The 13,975-nt window shown below is 46.4% G+C and overlaps 1 protein-coding gene across 1 annotated transcript in view; it reads right to left on the bottom strand.

Moving 5' to 3' along the window:
- Positions 1 to 10,666: 10,666 nt before the first annotated feature.
- The window catches only part of ARSB (arylsulfatase B), a 165,214-nt gene continuing 161,905 nt past the window's right edge, over positions 10,667 to 13,975 (bottom strand). Inside the window, exon 8 of the mRNA XM_040225906.1 lies at positions 10,667 to 13,518. Coding sequence (XP_040081840.1) covers positions 13,253 to 13,518 — 266 coding nt within the window. The 3' untranslated portion in view covers positions 10,667 to 13,252. The remainder of the gene's footprint in view (positions 13,519 to 13,975) is intronic.

Below are 13,975 nucleotides of genomic sequence, written 5' to 3'. Positions count from 1 at the left end.
TCCAGGTTCACAAAACAAGTCTTCCTGAGATGTATCTGACTTTCTCAGGGGCCTTTTCCCCCAGAGCACAAAGTGCCTCACCCTGCATTTCTTTCGCGGTATACACTGTCAATCAGCAACTGCAGTGCTAATGACTTGATCTTTCTATAAGTGGATGATAGGCAACATTCTTTGTATTAAAATAGTAAAAAAAATTTTTTCTCTACATGTAATTTTGTGGTAATTTGTTACACAGCAATAGGTAATCAGTATGTGAGGCAGGGGTATTGTGTGGGGGTGGTTTTCTGACTCTTGGTTTGAGTCCAGCTGGGAGAAAAATATGAGGCTATCCAATCAATCTTTGCCAGTCCCACCAAGGCCTCTGGGTCCCCCATCAGAGGAAGATACCTGTGACCTTGGGCCCCAGGGATTTGAGGCTTTTTAAAAGTGGCTTTCTAGGTCCCATTGCCACATGTCAGGGACATGCATGCAATCCAAATGGTTCTACTCTCCCTGTCTTTGACTCCTCCCTCCTCTACCTTCACACGGCGCTCACCATTCTGTATTGTCATTGTCTTAACAGACTGTAGGCTTCTTGAGGGTAAAGACCATGGCTTATGTATCTTCATTACCAGACATGCTAGACATAGAAGTGAAGTGAAGAAGTGAAGTCACTCAGTCGTGTCTGACTCTTTGTGACCCCATGGACTGTAGTCTATCAGGCTCCTCAGTCCACGGAATTTTCCAGGCAAGAGTACTGGAGTGGGTTGCCATTTCCTTCTCCAGGGGATCTTCCCAACCGAGGGATCGAACCCGGGTCTCCCTGTCTGCAGGCAGACACTTTACTGTCTGAGCCACCAGGAAAGACATAGTAGGTGCCCATCAAATGTACGTGTGTATTTTAAATACATGTGTGTGTGTGTTTTCCAGTAGCATGCAAAATCTTAGTTACCTGACCGGGGATTGAACCTATGTCCTTCTGAAGCACAGGGTCTTAACCACTAGACCTCCAGGGAAGTCCCCTAAGTATATGTGTGTCTTAACACTTTCCCCTGAGGTTCATGCTATTCTAGTCTGCACTTGGTGACTGAACTTGGATCTCTATTAACTGCAACCCCCACCTTAAAAATAAATTTCCCACTCCACTTTCCTTCAGGAAACCATTAGTTTACCTCCACTGTGTCTGCACCAAAAAACCACCAACTTCCACGCTGTGAAAGGGGAAAAGGTGGATGGATAACTAAGGTGCATCAGAAAACACGCCACTTGCCCTTTGCAGCTAGTCCCTGCTATTGCAGGACTTCACAGCGCTAGGTGGAAGCTACGTAGCCAGTGGTCCGCAGGGAAAGTCATGTGGGGAAAAGCATTTACAACAAAGCTTGAACAAATGAAGGGAGAAAATCTTGGGGAAGGTTTGAAAGATGAAGGAGGAAAATCTGAGTCTGTCCAAATGTGAGACCATAAAAAGCATTTGAAGCCATCAGCTGATATCTTGGAGGCAATCCCAGGGTAAACAAAACCTGCCTGAGGAGTCTGGACAATGTAATGTTCATCCTGATTTGATGAAGGTGCTGAAGTCCTTCCAGCTGATCCAAACAAAACCCTTTGAAGATAGCCAAGGCTGCAGACACATGCTTCCCCGGAGCAGGCAGTGGAGCGAGGCTGCCATCGGGCTGAGTAAACATGGTCTGCAGGTTGGTGGGAGGGGTGGGGACGGGGGCTGTTCTTTGAAGTCAGAGACTGCATGGTCATCCTGAAATCAGAAGGTATGTCCTTTGAATTTAACAAACGGAACATTCATTCAGTGAGTCCTGTCTAAGTGCCAAGCATGCTAGATAAGACAAAGATGTTCCCTGAAACAAACCAGACAGGAGACGTCCGCCTGGTGGGGAAGACAGACATTTATACACGAATAGGAATAAGTGTGGCGTTCTCTTTTACAGGAGAGGGGCAAGTCCGGAACAGAGTTCCAGTGTAGCAGGGCCAGAGGGACACCTTCCCAGGGAACGAAACCTTTAAGTTTACACCTGAAAGATGAGCTAGTCCAGCAAAGAGCAGAGAGAGGAGGGAGGGAACGATGCCAGGAGACCAGCCCGAGTCAAGCCTGGAATCGTGGGCATGCCGGCAGGTTGGAAGAGCTGACAGAAGTGCAGAGTCAGATAAAAGGCACTGGGGTTATTCATACTGGAAAGGGAGAGGCTAAAAGTGGAATGAGAGTTTTCAGTTATAATAAGTTGTTTATCCAGAGAGCAATGGCCTCCTCCACTGAGGCTGGCTTGGAGGAAAGGGGCTGCGGGGCTCCCGTCAGAGTAACTCCAGACTCAGGGATGGACCAACCCCTGGGTGAGGGTCCCAAGGTATGAAAGCCTGGTCACCAGGGAGACAGGTGTGGTTGCCAGAATCTGCTTCTGCGTGGGGTTGGGTGGGCTATGGCCCTTGGGGGTTGAGATCACCCCAATTGGTATGCTTTATAAGAAGCCAAGGGTTGCTAAACTGCCTCTGAGAAGGGAGAGCCAGTCACCTGTAGGGCTTTGGTTTTGCCAAGAGGGGTATGCCCCTGGGGCTGGACTTGCTGAGTTTGGGGTCACAGCTGCCAGTGACCCTGCCTCTCCAGCACCCCCCCGCCCCTTCCCCCAGTGCACCATCCCAATATTAATATTCCAATATTGAAAGGACATCACTTTGAAGAGCACCAAATTATTAGCCTTCCGAGGGCGCTCACAAGTCTCAGTTTGGCTCTGTCCATGAAAGAGGAAAAGGATCTTGCCCGCCCCTCTCCTTCTCTTTTACCTGCCTCTTAACATGGTTCCAAAGACAGAGGATAAAGCAAGGACCGCTTGAAATGCACCATCTAGAAACAGGAGGACTGGCAGCTTCAGCTGAGATGATGGTTCAGGTCCAAAGGCTGGCTTTGCCTTGCATGAACCTCAACTAGAGATACTGTTCCACCCCACTCCCCCATCTCCGCCCCCATGACAGGGCCAGGGAAATTGGAGAGGCAGGGAGTGGGACCAGATCAGGCCACTCGAAAAAGAGCCATAGGAACCAATACATCTATGAGAAAGTGCAATCTCCTGGCACTGAAAGGACAAAACAGTGCACCATTCTAAAGCCTGTCAAAGCAGTGAGAATTCTGAAATCATACGGTAGTAAGTACTCGGAAAAGGTCAGGCTCTAGTCACTACTGGTGTTCTGTGTAAAACATCAGTGACAAAGGAAGAGAGGGTGATGGCACCTCTGCTCACTCCACCCTGCCATCCTGTCTCAGAAGTGCCCTTCCTCCTCATTCGGGATTGACTAAGTACACCCTGACTCGGCTCTGCGCGGTGACGAGGTGGCTGTGCACAGGGGTGGTCAGTGCGATGACTTAGCTTGAAAGCTAGCAGCAGCCCTGCAGCAGCCCCGCCCTCCTTCAGCATCAGACCAGACCCTGCCTTCAGGGGGAGACGCCCCCCCACCGCTGTATAAGAAGCAGGGAATGACCTCTCACGAACATCTTTCCGTCCCAGCCTGTAAGAGGAGTTGGGAGCATAATTTACTATGGCTCAGCCACTTAACTTTTGACTTAAGACAACAATGTTTAATTAACTACAGAAATCAAAGCATTTCTCTAACCAGGTCCTGCTGACCAACGCAGAGCTCTCTATGTAACAATTTAAACCAAAATATACCATCTGAACCACAGTCATTATTTGCATTCCTCTTTTTAAGGCGAGATCCTCATAAAGCAATATTCCTCAAAAGAAAGTCCACATACACAAGCTACCTCTGCATTACCTTCTTTCATCCCAAACCCCAAAAAGAAATCATTACAAACAGAACTTTACAGAGTATCTGTATCCCAAGTGTTTGTTATACTTCATCTCAGAGCGCTAAACACAGAGGAGGAATGGGGTTCTACTGACATTATTGAAAAGACAGTATTCAGGGTTGCTAGTGAGAACCACATCCCCTTCCAGCATTCAGCAAGACGGTAACTGATTGTAACTAGAGACCAGTTGATGCAGAAACAAGTCCTGGTCACAGAACAAGACAGGATGTTAAATTCCACGGTCTAGCCAGCACCCTCATCAGAAGCTTCAGGGTGTTTTGAGAACCCACCTGTCGGTTTCCTCTCCTCCTCTGGGCACTGTGCTGTGGGTTCTGTCTGTGCGTTCACTGGGAAGACAGTCACCAGCCGCAGAGACCTGCGTGGGGGAAGGCGATTTTCCTACGAAATATATGGAAAAACATTAATAAACTTCCTCTCCAGGCTGAGGAATTCCAACTCCTTTCAAATATGTTTTATTCTCTAAGCTTCCCTTTAACTTTTTACCCTCTGACTCTCATAGCTCTTGCTGAACTGCCGTACCTGTCTCTTCACAGCCTTCTCTGACCTCCACGCATCCCAGCGCTGTGCCGAGCTGACCATCTGACTCTAGTTTTGAGTGTCACTCACCTGAGGCTCCTCAGCCCTAAATAGTCAGAACAGGACTCCCTGCAAATGATCCTTAAAGGCACAGGGTACAGGGAAGGGAAGGAACCTGGGGACTAGAGGTTACAGAGAAACAGAGTAGAGGGGTAGGGGCTTTTTAAAAGCAAACTCGATTTCAGTTCCAACTCTACTGGCTGTGGGACTTTATGCAAATTCGGTAAAACCATTTATCTCAGGATGAAATATTACTGAGAGCAATTTGGTAGCCATTGTAAAAAGTCAAAAATGGTGTCTGGCATACAGCGTGTCCTCAAGGAAGGTTGATTCCTTGCCTTGCCTCAATAATTAGCAAAACATGGCATCCCTGAAAATTACACGACACAGAACAAGGCCCATGTGGGCACCGAGGGGGTGAGAGAGGGCTGTGAGGCAGAGAGGAGAAATTTCGAGGCATTCGTGACACAGAGTCTCCTGGGAGGGTGACTTTCTGATCCCTGGGACCTCAGATACAATCTTGGAAATAGAGGCTTAGGAAACTTTTTAACTCAAGAACTTCCATGTTGCCTCTTTTTCCCTCCTCTCAGTGTTTATTTCTTCTAAACATTTCATCTCTGTACATTGCGTCTCCTCCAACTTGTTTATTGACTTTCCTGGCTTCTTCCTTTGGTTGGATCCCGTGTGATTTCCCGACTGTATTGCAGAGGATGTGTGTGTTGGTTTCTTCTTGTGTTTATACGTTTATCTCGTTTTGAATGCTTCCCTTGCTTTGGGGTCTCCAGGCACACGAGCAAAACAAACTGTGAGAAGAGTGCAGCTGTGATTCTTCTTGGAGGAAATGGCAGGCGGGGAGGACCAGTAGTCACCAGTCAGGTGGCGAGTCACCCAGCACCCGTGAGGCCTGGGCACACAGGGAACCAGTGGGCCCGCCCTCGGGGAGTTTCCTTGTCTCCAGGCCAGGGTTGCCAAAGTCACAGCCCTGGCACGGGTAACACTGAATCATTTACTACAAAAGTTATTAACTCTTCAATACTCTTTCCTTCCAGGCCAGGAGCAGTTCTGAGAGCTAATTTAAGAGCAATTTATTTATTTACTGAGTACTTGCTGTGTGTATTTATTAACAGCATTATTGTATTTTTATGACAACCCATTGCATTTGTTTCCCCCTTACCCCAGTGGTTAAAAAAAAAAAAAAAAAGCATCCCTTTAAATTATTTATTCTAGTAAAGATTTGTGAATTTAAGGAAAAGCACCATGTTAAGACATGTATTTCCAGGTGGCTCAGTGGTAAAGAATCTGCTTGCCAAGCAGGAGATGCAGGTTCGATCCCTGTGTCGGGAAGACCCCGTGGAGAAGGGAATGGCAACCCACTCCAGTATTCTTGCCTGGGAAATCCCATGGACAGAGGAGCCTGGCGGGCTACAGTCCATGGGGCCACAAAGATTTGGACACAACCGAGTGATGAAACAGCGGCAGCAGCAGCAGCATGCTAAGATATTCAGCAGTGAAAGGGCTTATGGGGGCCACAGAGATCGGGGGGGGCGGACCGTAAGGTGCCGTGTGTGTCCTCCTGGCTCTGGCTGCCCGGGGAGCCATGTCTTTGCAGGCAAGGAGTACCTTTGGGCCTCAGTAATAGAGCACAGGCAGGTCCCACTGCGAAGGACCCCTCTCCTCCTGGATGTGGAGGCTGCATATGTCCATCACCTGCACGCATTAAATCCGAAGCTTTTCACTCAAGCCCTGGCTTAAGAGCCAGGGAAAACCAAAGGTCCTCTTGTGTAGCCCCCAAAATGATGTTTTCATGCCAAACCAGCGCTTTCCCTAGCAGAGCAGGGGCTCCTCTAATCAAATGTAAAGATAGTTTATATAGAGCAAACTCACTCCTCTCATTAGTGGAACAATGAAGCTCACATTTAAGGTCAAATGGATTCCCTTGCCGGGCGCGCAGGAGCACTGCCTCTGACTCTGAGCCCCTCCGGTTCCCTTCTGCCTGCCCAGGACCCCGTCCTCCTCCTGTCTCCTAGGCTCCCGCCTGTGGTCCCTGGTGGGTGAGCTTCCTGGGAGTGGGCTCTGATTCAGTGCCCCCGCACCACCCTGCTGCCATCAGCTGCCCTGCTATCCCGGCCTCCAGTACGTATCACAGTGCGGACGTGAATGAGCCCAGCAACAAGAACTACAACATCCTGGCACAAGGGCAATCTGAGCTTTGACTTGATTCATTTAATGTAATTAAAAGTACAGTCAGTCCTGTTCACCCTGGAGGGCGGGGGTGGTGCATGTGCATTTATGTTTATCCCCTCTGCTCTGCAAGACCCTGGTGTGAATAAGAGGCTGGTGCCTGCCTCGTGATGTGACTGATGGCACACCAGCCCCTCTGTGGCCAGGCCCTCTGTTGAGACCTGGGTGGGGGTTGGGGGGAAGTTATGCTCCTTTAAGATAACAGTTCTGAGGTCATCTATACTTCTCTAATGGAATTAAAATGAAGATTATTATCAGAAAAATAATAGAGGATATTACATGAAATAGCTTAAGCTCAACAGTTGCTACCCTGAGTGAATTAGTTTGGGAATGAAACTGCCTCTTCAGATTCCTGATGGTCACAGAGCCCTGACATCAGGCCCAGGGCAGAGTGAGCCCTGCTCTTCTCCACTGCTTTGTGTCATCTGGTGGGTGGCACCCACAGCAACAGGGCAAAGATGAAAGGCGTGTGGCAGGTACGTCTGTGTCAGTCAAACCCACGAGCTCCCATGATCAGTAAGGGGTGAAGACAGAATGAGCAGACTGGTCTCTCAGTGGCCTGAAAATGAACCAATCTACTAAAGTGAAAACTCTTCTGCGCTTGGACAAAAAATAGATTTTAAAGCTTAAGTGGTGATTGGGAAGGATAATTACTACTTGAATACATTTAGTGTTGGCTGGAATTTTCTTAAAAATTGTTGAGCTGGAAATAACCTGGTACTACAGAATACAATAAGCCCCAAGCCACACCCTCAGTTTGTGCCATTTCCTGATCTCTACCTGCCTCCCCCAGCACCGATCCCAGGGTGTCACGACTTCAGGGTAGCAAATGTCAGTTTCAGTTCAGTTCAGTCCAGTCACTCAGTCGTGTCCGACTCTTTGCGACCCCATGAATCGCAGCACACCAGGCCTCCCTGTCCATCACCAACTCCCAGAGTTCACTCAAACTCACGTCCATCGAGTCAATGATGCCATCCAGCCATCTCATCCTCTGTCGTCCCCTTCTCCCGCCCCCAATTCCTCCCAGCATCAGTCTTTTCCAATGAGTCAACTCTTTGCACGAGGTGGCCAAAGTACTAGAGTTTCAGCTTTAGCATCATTCCTTCCAAACAACACCCAGGACTGATCTCCTTTAGGATGGACTGGTTGGATCTCCTTGCAGTCCAAGGAACTCTCAAGAGTCTTCTCAAACACCACAGTTTAAAAGCATCTATTCTTCGGGGCTCAGCTTTCTTCACAGTCCAACTCTCACATCCATACATGACTACTGGAAAAACTATAGACTTGACTAGACGGACCTTTGTTGGCAAAGCAATGTCTCTGCTTTTGAATATGCTATCTAGGTTGGTCATAACTTTCCTTCCAAGGAGTAAGCGTCTTTTAATTTCATGGCTGCAATCACCATCTGCAGTGATTTTGGAGCCCCCAAAAATAAAGTCTGACACTGTTTCCACTGTTTCCCCATCTATTTCCCATGAAGTGATGGGACCAGATGCCATGATTTTCGTTTTCTGAATGTTGAGCTTTAAGCCAACTTTTTCATTCTCCTCTTTCACTTTCATCAAGGAAATCTAAATCGATGTATTCAGGTTTTGTAAATAAAAAATCCTAAGTTTGTGTTTCCAAAAGAATTCACAAAAGTCTTCTTTAAATAGATTTCCTTATTTAGAATGTTTGTTTGTTTGTTTGACAAATGTTTGTATGTTCCAGGTACATTATGGTGACTTAGGAGGTAAGTGGGTAGTGAGCTTTGTGCTCTACGGGCAGGTATTTTTGTTATAAAGCACTCTTAAATTACATGTAACATATAAACCATAAAGTGCATCAAGCATACAAGACCTCTCAGTGCATTTATATGTATGGATACACCCATGGAAAGGCCACTAGATCAAGATACAGAGAATTTTTTGATTCCTAGTAAGTTTCAGGGTTTCCCTCCCTAGTCATTATCCTTTCCCCACAAGGAAAGCACTGAGCCGCCTTCCATCACCAGATTAGTTCTTTTCTCAAAGACTGAGCACAGGCTCAGGCTGTTTAGCACTATTATTTCTCACCCTTGCATTAGAATTCAGTCAGTTGAGAGTCAATCAGCCGACAGGTATTGAACATCTCCTCTGTGCCAGGCACGGTTCTGGACGCTAGGGGTGTAAGAGAAGTTAGGGATTATCTACTCCAACCCATCATGTCACCAGGGGAAAAGTGAGGCACAGAAAAGGTCCGATGAGTTGTCCATGGTCATTCTGCCACAAAAGAGCAAAGCTGGGTGCTTTTTCTACTCTTTCTCTTCAAATAGCAGCATTTGCTAAATGCACGTGGGCTTGGTTCGACACTTTATTCCCCAGGAAGCTACCTGTGCCCATTCTCCTCTGTTGTCTGTAGTGGCGTCAAATGTATCCATAAATCGAACACTTCTTTTAAGAGGCAGAGCCTAATTCTCCTCCTCTGTGTATGGGTTGGACTTTGTGACTCGATTTTAAGAAAGTGAAAAAAAGTGGAGGAGATGGTGCATGCTTTTGGAGACCAGGTTATAAAAGGTACTGCAGCTCCCTCTTTCTCTCTTTGGATTTCTGGTTCTGCTGGAAGCTTGCTACCATATGTGAGAATATAACTCAGCCCATGGAGAGGCCCACAGAGCAGGGAACTGAGGCCTCCAGCCAAGAGCCTTGTGAGTGAGTCATCTTGGAAGTGGGTTCTCCAACTCCAGTCAAGCCTTCAGAGGACTGTTGTTCAGTTGCTCAGTCGTGTCCAACTCTTTGCGACCCCCATGGACTACAGCACACCAGACCTCCCTGTCCTTCACCATCTCCTGGAGCTTGCTCAGATTCCTGTCCATTGAGTCAGTGATGCCATCCAACCATCTCATCCTTTGTCATCCCCTTCTCCTCCTGTCTTCAATCTTTCCCAGCATCAGAGTAGCTTTTTGCATCAGGTGGCCAAAGTATTGGCGCTTCAGCATCATTCCTTCAAATGAATATCCTAAAGGGTTGATCTCCTTTAGGATTGATTGGTTTGATCTCCTTGCTGTCCAAGGGACTCTCAAGAGTCTTCTCCAGCACCCAGTTCAAAAGCATCAATTTATCAGCACTCAGCCTTTTATATGATCCAACTCTCACATCCATACATGACTACTGGAAGAAACATAGCTCTGACTATATAGACCTTTGTCAGCAAAGTGATGTCTCTGCTTTTTAATATGCTGTCTAGGTTGGTCACAGCTTTTCTTCCAAGGAGCACGCATCTTTTAATTTCATGGCTACCATCTGCAGTGATTTTGAAGCCCAAGAGAATAAAGTTTGTCATTTTTTTCACTTTTCCCCCATCTATTTGCCACGAAGAGATGGGATTGGATGCTATGATCTTAGTTTGCTGAATGCTGAGTTTTAAGCCAGCTTTTTCACTCTCCTCTTTCAGCCTTAACAAGAGGCTCTTTAGTTTCTCTTTGCTTTCTGCCATTAGGGTGGCATCATCTGCTTATCTGAGGTTGTTGATATTCCTCCTGGAAATCTTGATTCCAGCCTGTGATTCACCCAGCCTGGCATTTTGCATGATGTATTCTGAATAGAAGTTAAATAAGCAGGGGGACAATATAGTCTTGATATACTCCTTTCCCAATTTTGAACTAGTCTGTTGTTCTATATCTGGTTCTAACTGTTGCTTCTTGACCTGCACACATTTTTCTCAGGAGGCAGGTAAGGTGGTCTGTTATTCGCCTCTTCAAGAATTTTCCACAGATTGTTGTGATCCACTCAGAGGAATGTCACCCCAGACAATTGCTTGAATACGATTCCATAAGAGACCCTGAGCCAGAACCACCCAGGTGAACCACTCTTAAACTTCTGACTCTCATACAATGTTTAATATAACAAATCTTCATTGTTTTAAGCTGTTAAATTTGGGGGTAATTTATTATACAGCAATAGAAAACTAATACATTCCCTTATTATCACTTTATATTTACTCCTACCCTCTCTTGACCTTCCTCCAATTTTGTAGGATAAAATAGGATATTGTGTGTCTTTGGAGGCAATGATGGACATATTTTTTTTTCAGCTCTGATATTTTTTGTTATATTTATTTAATAGCTTTTTTCAGTTAAAATTCACATGATACAAAACAGGCCAACACAGTTTTGGAATTGTGGTTAAAAACTATACAACTTAAAATTTATCATTCGAACCGTTTAAAGTACAATTCAGAGGCATTAAGTGCATTCATGATGTTGTACAACCATCACTACTATCCGGTTCCAGAACCTTTTCATCTCCCAAATGGTAACCCATACTCACAGCTGACATATTTCCAAAGATAAATTTAATTTTTTGTCCCTTACATCTGGAGTAATCAGGTAGTAAAAAGAAAATTGAATAAACAAAACCATAGATAAACCAAATCAGAAAGAAACACCGTTAATACTTCAAGTGACAACCTATGAATCTGTTTACATTCCTGTACAGAATAAGAAAACCCAATGACGTTCTATTATGGATAACATAAGATCTCAAGTAAAATTTTTACCAAAAAATCGGACTTTAAAATTCCTTTTGAGTCCATCGAGTGCAGAACGTCCACACGGTACGCAGCAATCAAGGACCTAGGATTGGTAGCAGCTGTTGGGAGGACAGCAGGAGGAGAGAACAGCTACCGCGTAGTGATGGGCTCCAATCTTATAGCATCAACAGTACCTCCACCCCGGGGTTAGAAGGGTCCAGAAGGAACACTGGGCTCAGTTATGCATAATATCTGCCACAGGCTTGGGAGTAAGTTAGAAGCATTCTGGCCAGCTGCATGCCAGCCCAGGCGTGGGGTACAGGCTGGTAACAGGTGTCATTAGTTCTAGCACCGTTTCTTTCCATTCACTGTATTTTAACACAAACTAGTTGTCACCAGAGGATACTGCTGCTGAACTGAAGGATGGCTGTGCCATGACCTATATTGTATTATTTGGTGGTTTTAGCTTCCAGTGTCCTCTGCAGACGAGAACAGAGGATTATTGGCAGAAGAGTCCCTGCAGCAGGCATGTTTCTGGCCCTTCTCCCTCTGGAAGACATCACAACTTCACTATGGTGTCCTAGACTGCCCAGATATGTGCACTGTGCTCCTGCCCCAGGAGGGCAGCCTGAGAACAGAAAAGTGACGGTTGGAAGACATTTATATTCAGCCCAGGACTCAGCTCATTAAACTAGCATCTTCCCTGATGTGAGACTGTCTCATTTATTTGTTCATTCACTCATTTTTTAGAAACGTGTACTGAATGCCTTCCACACAGCAGGCATTGATCCAGGCATTGGAGATAAGCATTGAATGAAACAGTCGAGTTAATGCAAAAAAATGGGTATGTCGATTTTGGCTACATTTTCCTGAGTTTGACACTCTTTGAAGCTCATATGGATTGGTTCATGTTAGTAGGACGTTGGTGGGGCTGAGAAAGAGCTGGAAGATCAAACTGTGTATCCTCTTCCCCCAACCTCAATACAAAAATAGAGAGACATGGGTATGCCTTCTTCTGTGTTATCGAGGTCCAGTATCCCACAGGCTGGCCATTTCCTTTTTCAAACTGCCTACTACTTGCGTCATCTCAGGACAATCTTATCCTTTCCCAAGGTTTCTCCTCACTTCTAGGCAAGAGCAATGCAACTAAATATATTTTGACACTAAGCCACAATCATTAGAATAAACTCCATGCAACTAGAAAAAAACATCTCCAAGGAGATGATAGAAACCTGAGTACTACCATGATCATGCCCACAGAGCTAGACTCGCCGTCTCTCTAGGTAGCGCTCTAGCTTCAGGGTCAGGGGCAGAAGGGAGGCAGTCCTCAGCAGTGTATCAGAGACTAGTGGTGCTCATAGTGGAGAAGCAAAGCAGCCTTCCCAGGCACAGGATGCCTGAATCAGAAGAAAGGGCAGAAAAAGAACCACAAAGGGCGTGGGGGTGGTGGCAGTCCAGACAAAATGAGCAACAGTTGGGAAAAACTGGGGGATAAAAACACATTTCTTAATCGTAAAGCCTAAAACTAAGGAATAGGCGTATTGCCAAACTCATGTTAATAATGAAACGAGCCTTATGCTCCATGACAGGATGAGTGATGAGGTGAGTGATGAGATGCATGAGCGAGGGGTGAACCAAGGCAGGTTATTCACAGGGGATGCCGAACAGGATCTCTCACAGGCAGGGAGAACCCGTGGCCAACAGAACCATTAACGACTGTCTAACCCTTTCATTTGTTGCAAGAAACGTGAGTCACTCCAATAAAACCCGGCTATTGCAGAGGGAAATCTAACATCTGACTTGTGAGGCAAAAAGAACCAGCTGCTCCAGCCTCCAAGACTCAGTAACTTCCTCTTTTAAGTCAAATTCCCAGCAATCCCGCAGCTCAGGAAAGGGAGGGTGAACCCAGTCACCCTCTCCTCTGGACACATACGCCAGCCAACAGCATCAGTGTTCAAGCACCTCAATTGCACTAAGGGTTGAAATTAGACAACTTGGGGTGGTTTAGGAGCAAGAGCAGGGCCCAGGGAACCCAGGCTGGGAGAAAAAAGGAGACAAGAATCGTACGAGTAAAGGCCTGGAGTCCAGCTTGCAAACGGAGAGGCTTTCAGGCTGCCCTCCAGGCTGCTGGAAATCCTACATCCAAGGGCCCCAGGCCCCAGTGGCCTTGGGATCACAGCGGGGGTCTTGTGCCGGGAAGTACACAGGCACGGAGTGTTTCTGGTAGAACTGCAGACGGGAAAGGAGCTTCTTGACGATGTGGGGATATTCTCTTGACAGGTCATGCCTTTCCTCGGGGTCCTGGTCGATGTCAAAGAGCCAGAGGGTCTTGGCTGGTGGGTCCGATGAGGGTATCACAGAAACATTATACTGAGATGGTGGGGGAAACCAGTGACCACAGCCTGGCAAAGAAATACAACAGTTTATTGGAGGAGAAGCACTATAGGTAGGATCTATCTTCAAGGAAGAAGATAAGGCTGAGCTGGGTTGTGGGTATGGACACATTAAAAAAAACCTGGCCCTTGATGTTATGTCTAGATTTACCTCAGACTCTGACTTCTGGGGCTTTAACTAAACATGTCTCACTGCTTCACAGTGAGGCTGGGGCTTCCAGGAAAGAGCATGTGTGTGCGTGCATGTGTGTGTGTGCATGTGCAAATGTGTATGTGTGTGCATATCTGTGTGTGTGTGTATATGTGTGTGTAGCGGGGTTATTTTTAGTTGTCACAGTGAACTTGGGGGCAGTGCTTGGGGTGGGTACAACTGTCATTTAGTAGTCATGGGCCAGGGATGCTAAAATGTCTTACAACATATGGGACAGTCACAAACAATGAAGGACTGTCTTGCAGCAAACATCAA

The sequence above is a fragment of the Oryx dammah genome, unplaced genomic scaffold, assembly GCF_014754425.2.
Source record: "Oryx dammah isolate SB20612 unplaced genomic scaffold, SCBI_Odam_1.1 HiC_scaffold_26, whole genome shotgun sequence".
In the NCBI taxonomy this organism is placed as follows: domain Eukaryota; kingdom Metazoa; phylum Chordata; class Mammalia; order Artiodactyla; family Bovidae; genus Oryx; species Oryx dammah.
The sequence above is the reverse complement of the archived record's forward strand: the minus strand, read 5'-3'. Positions and strand labels throughout refer to the sequence as shown.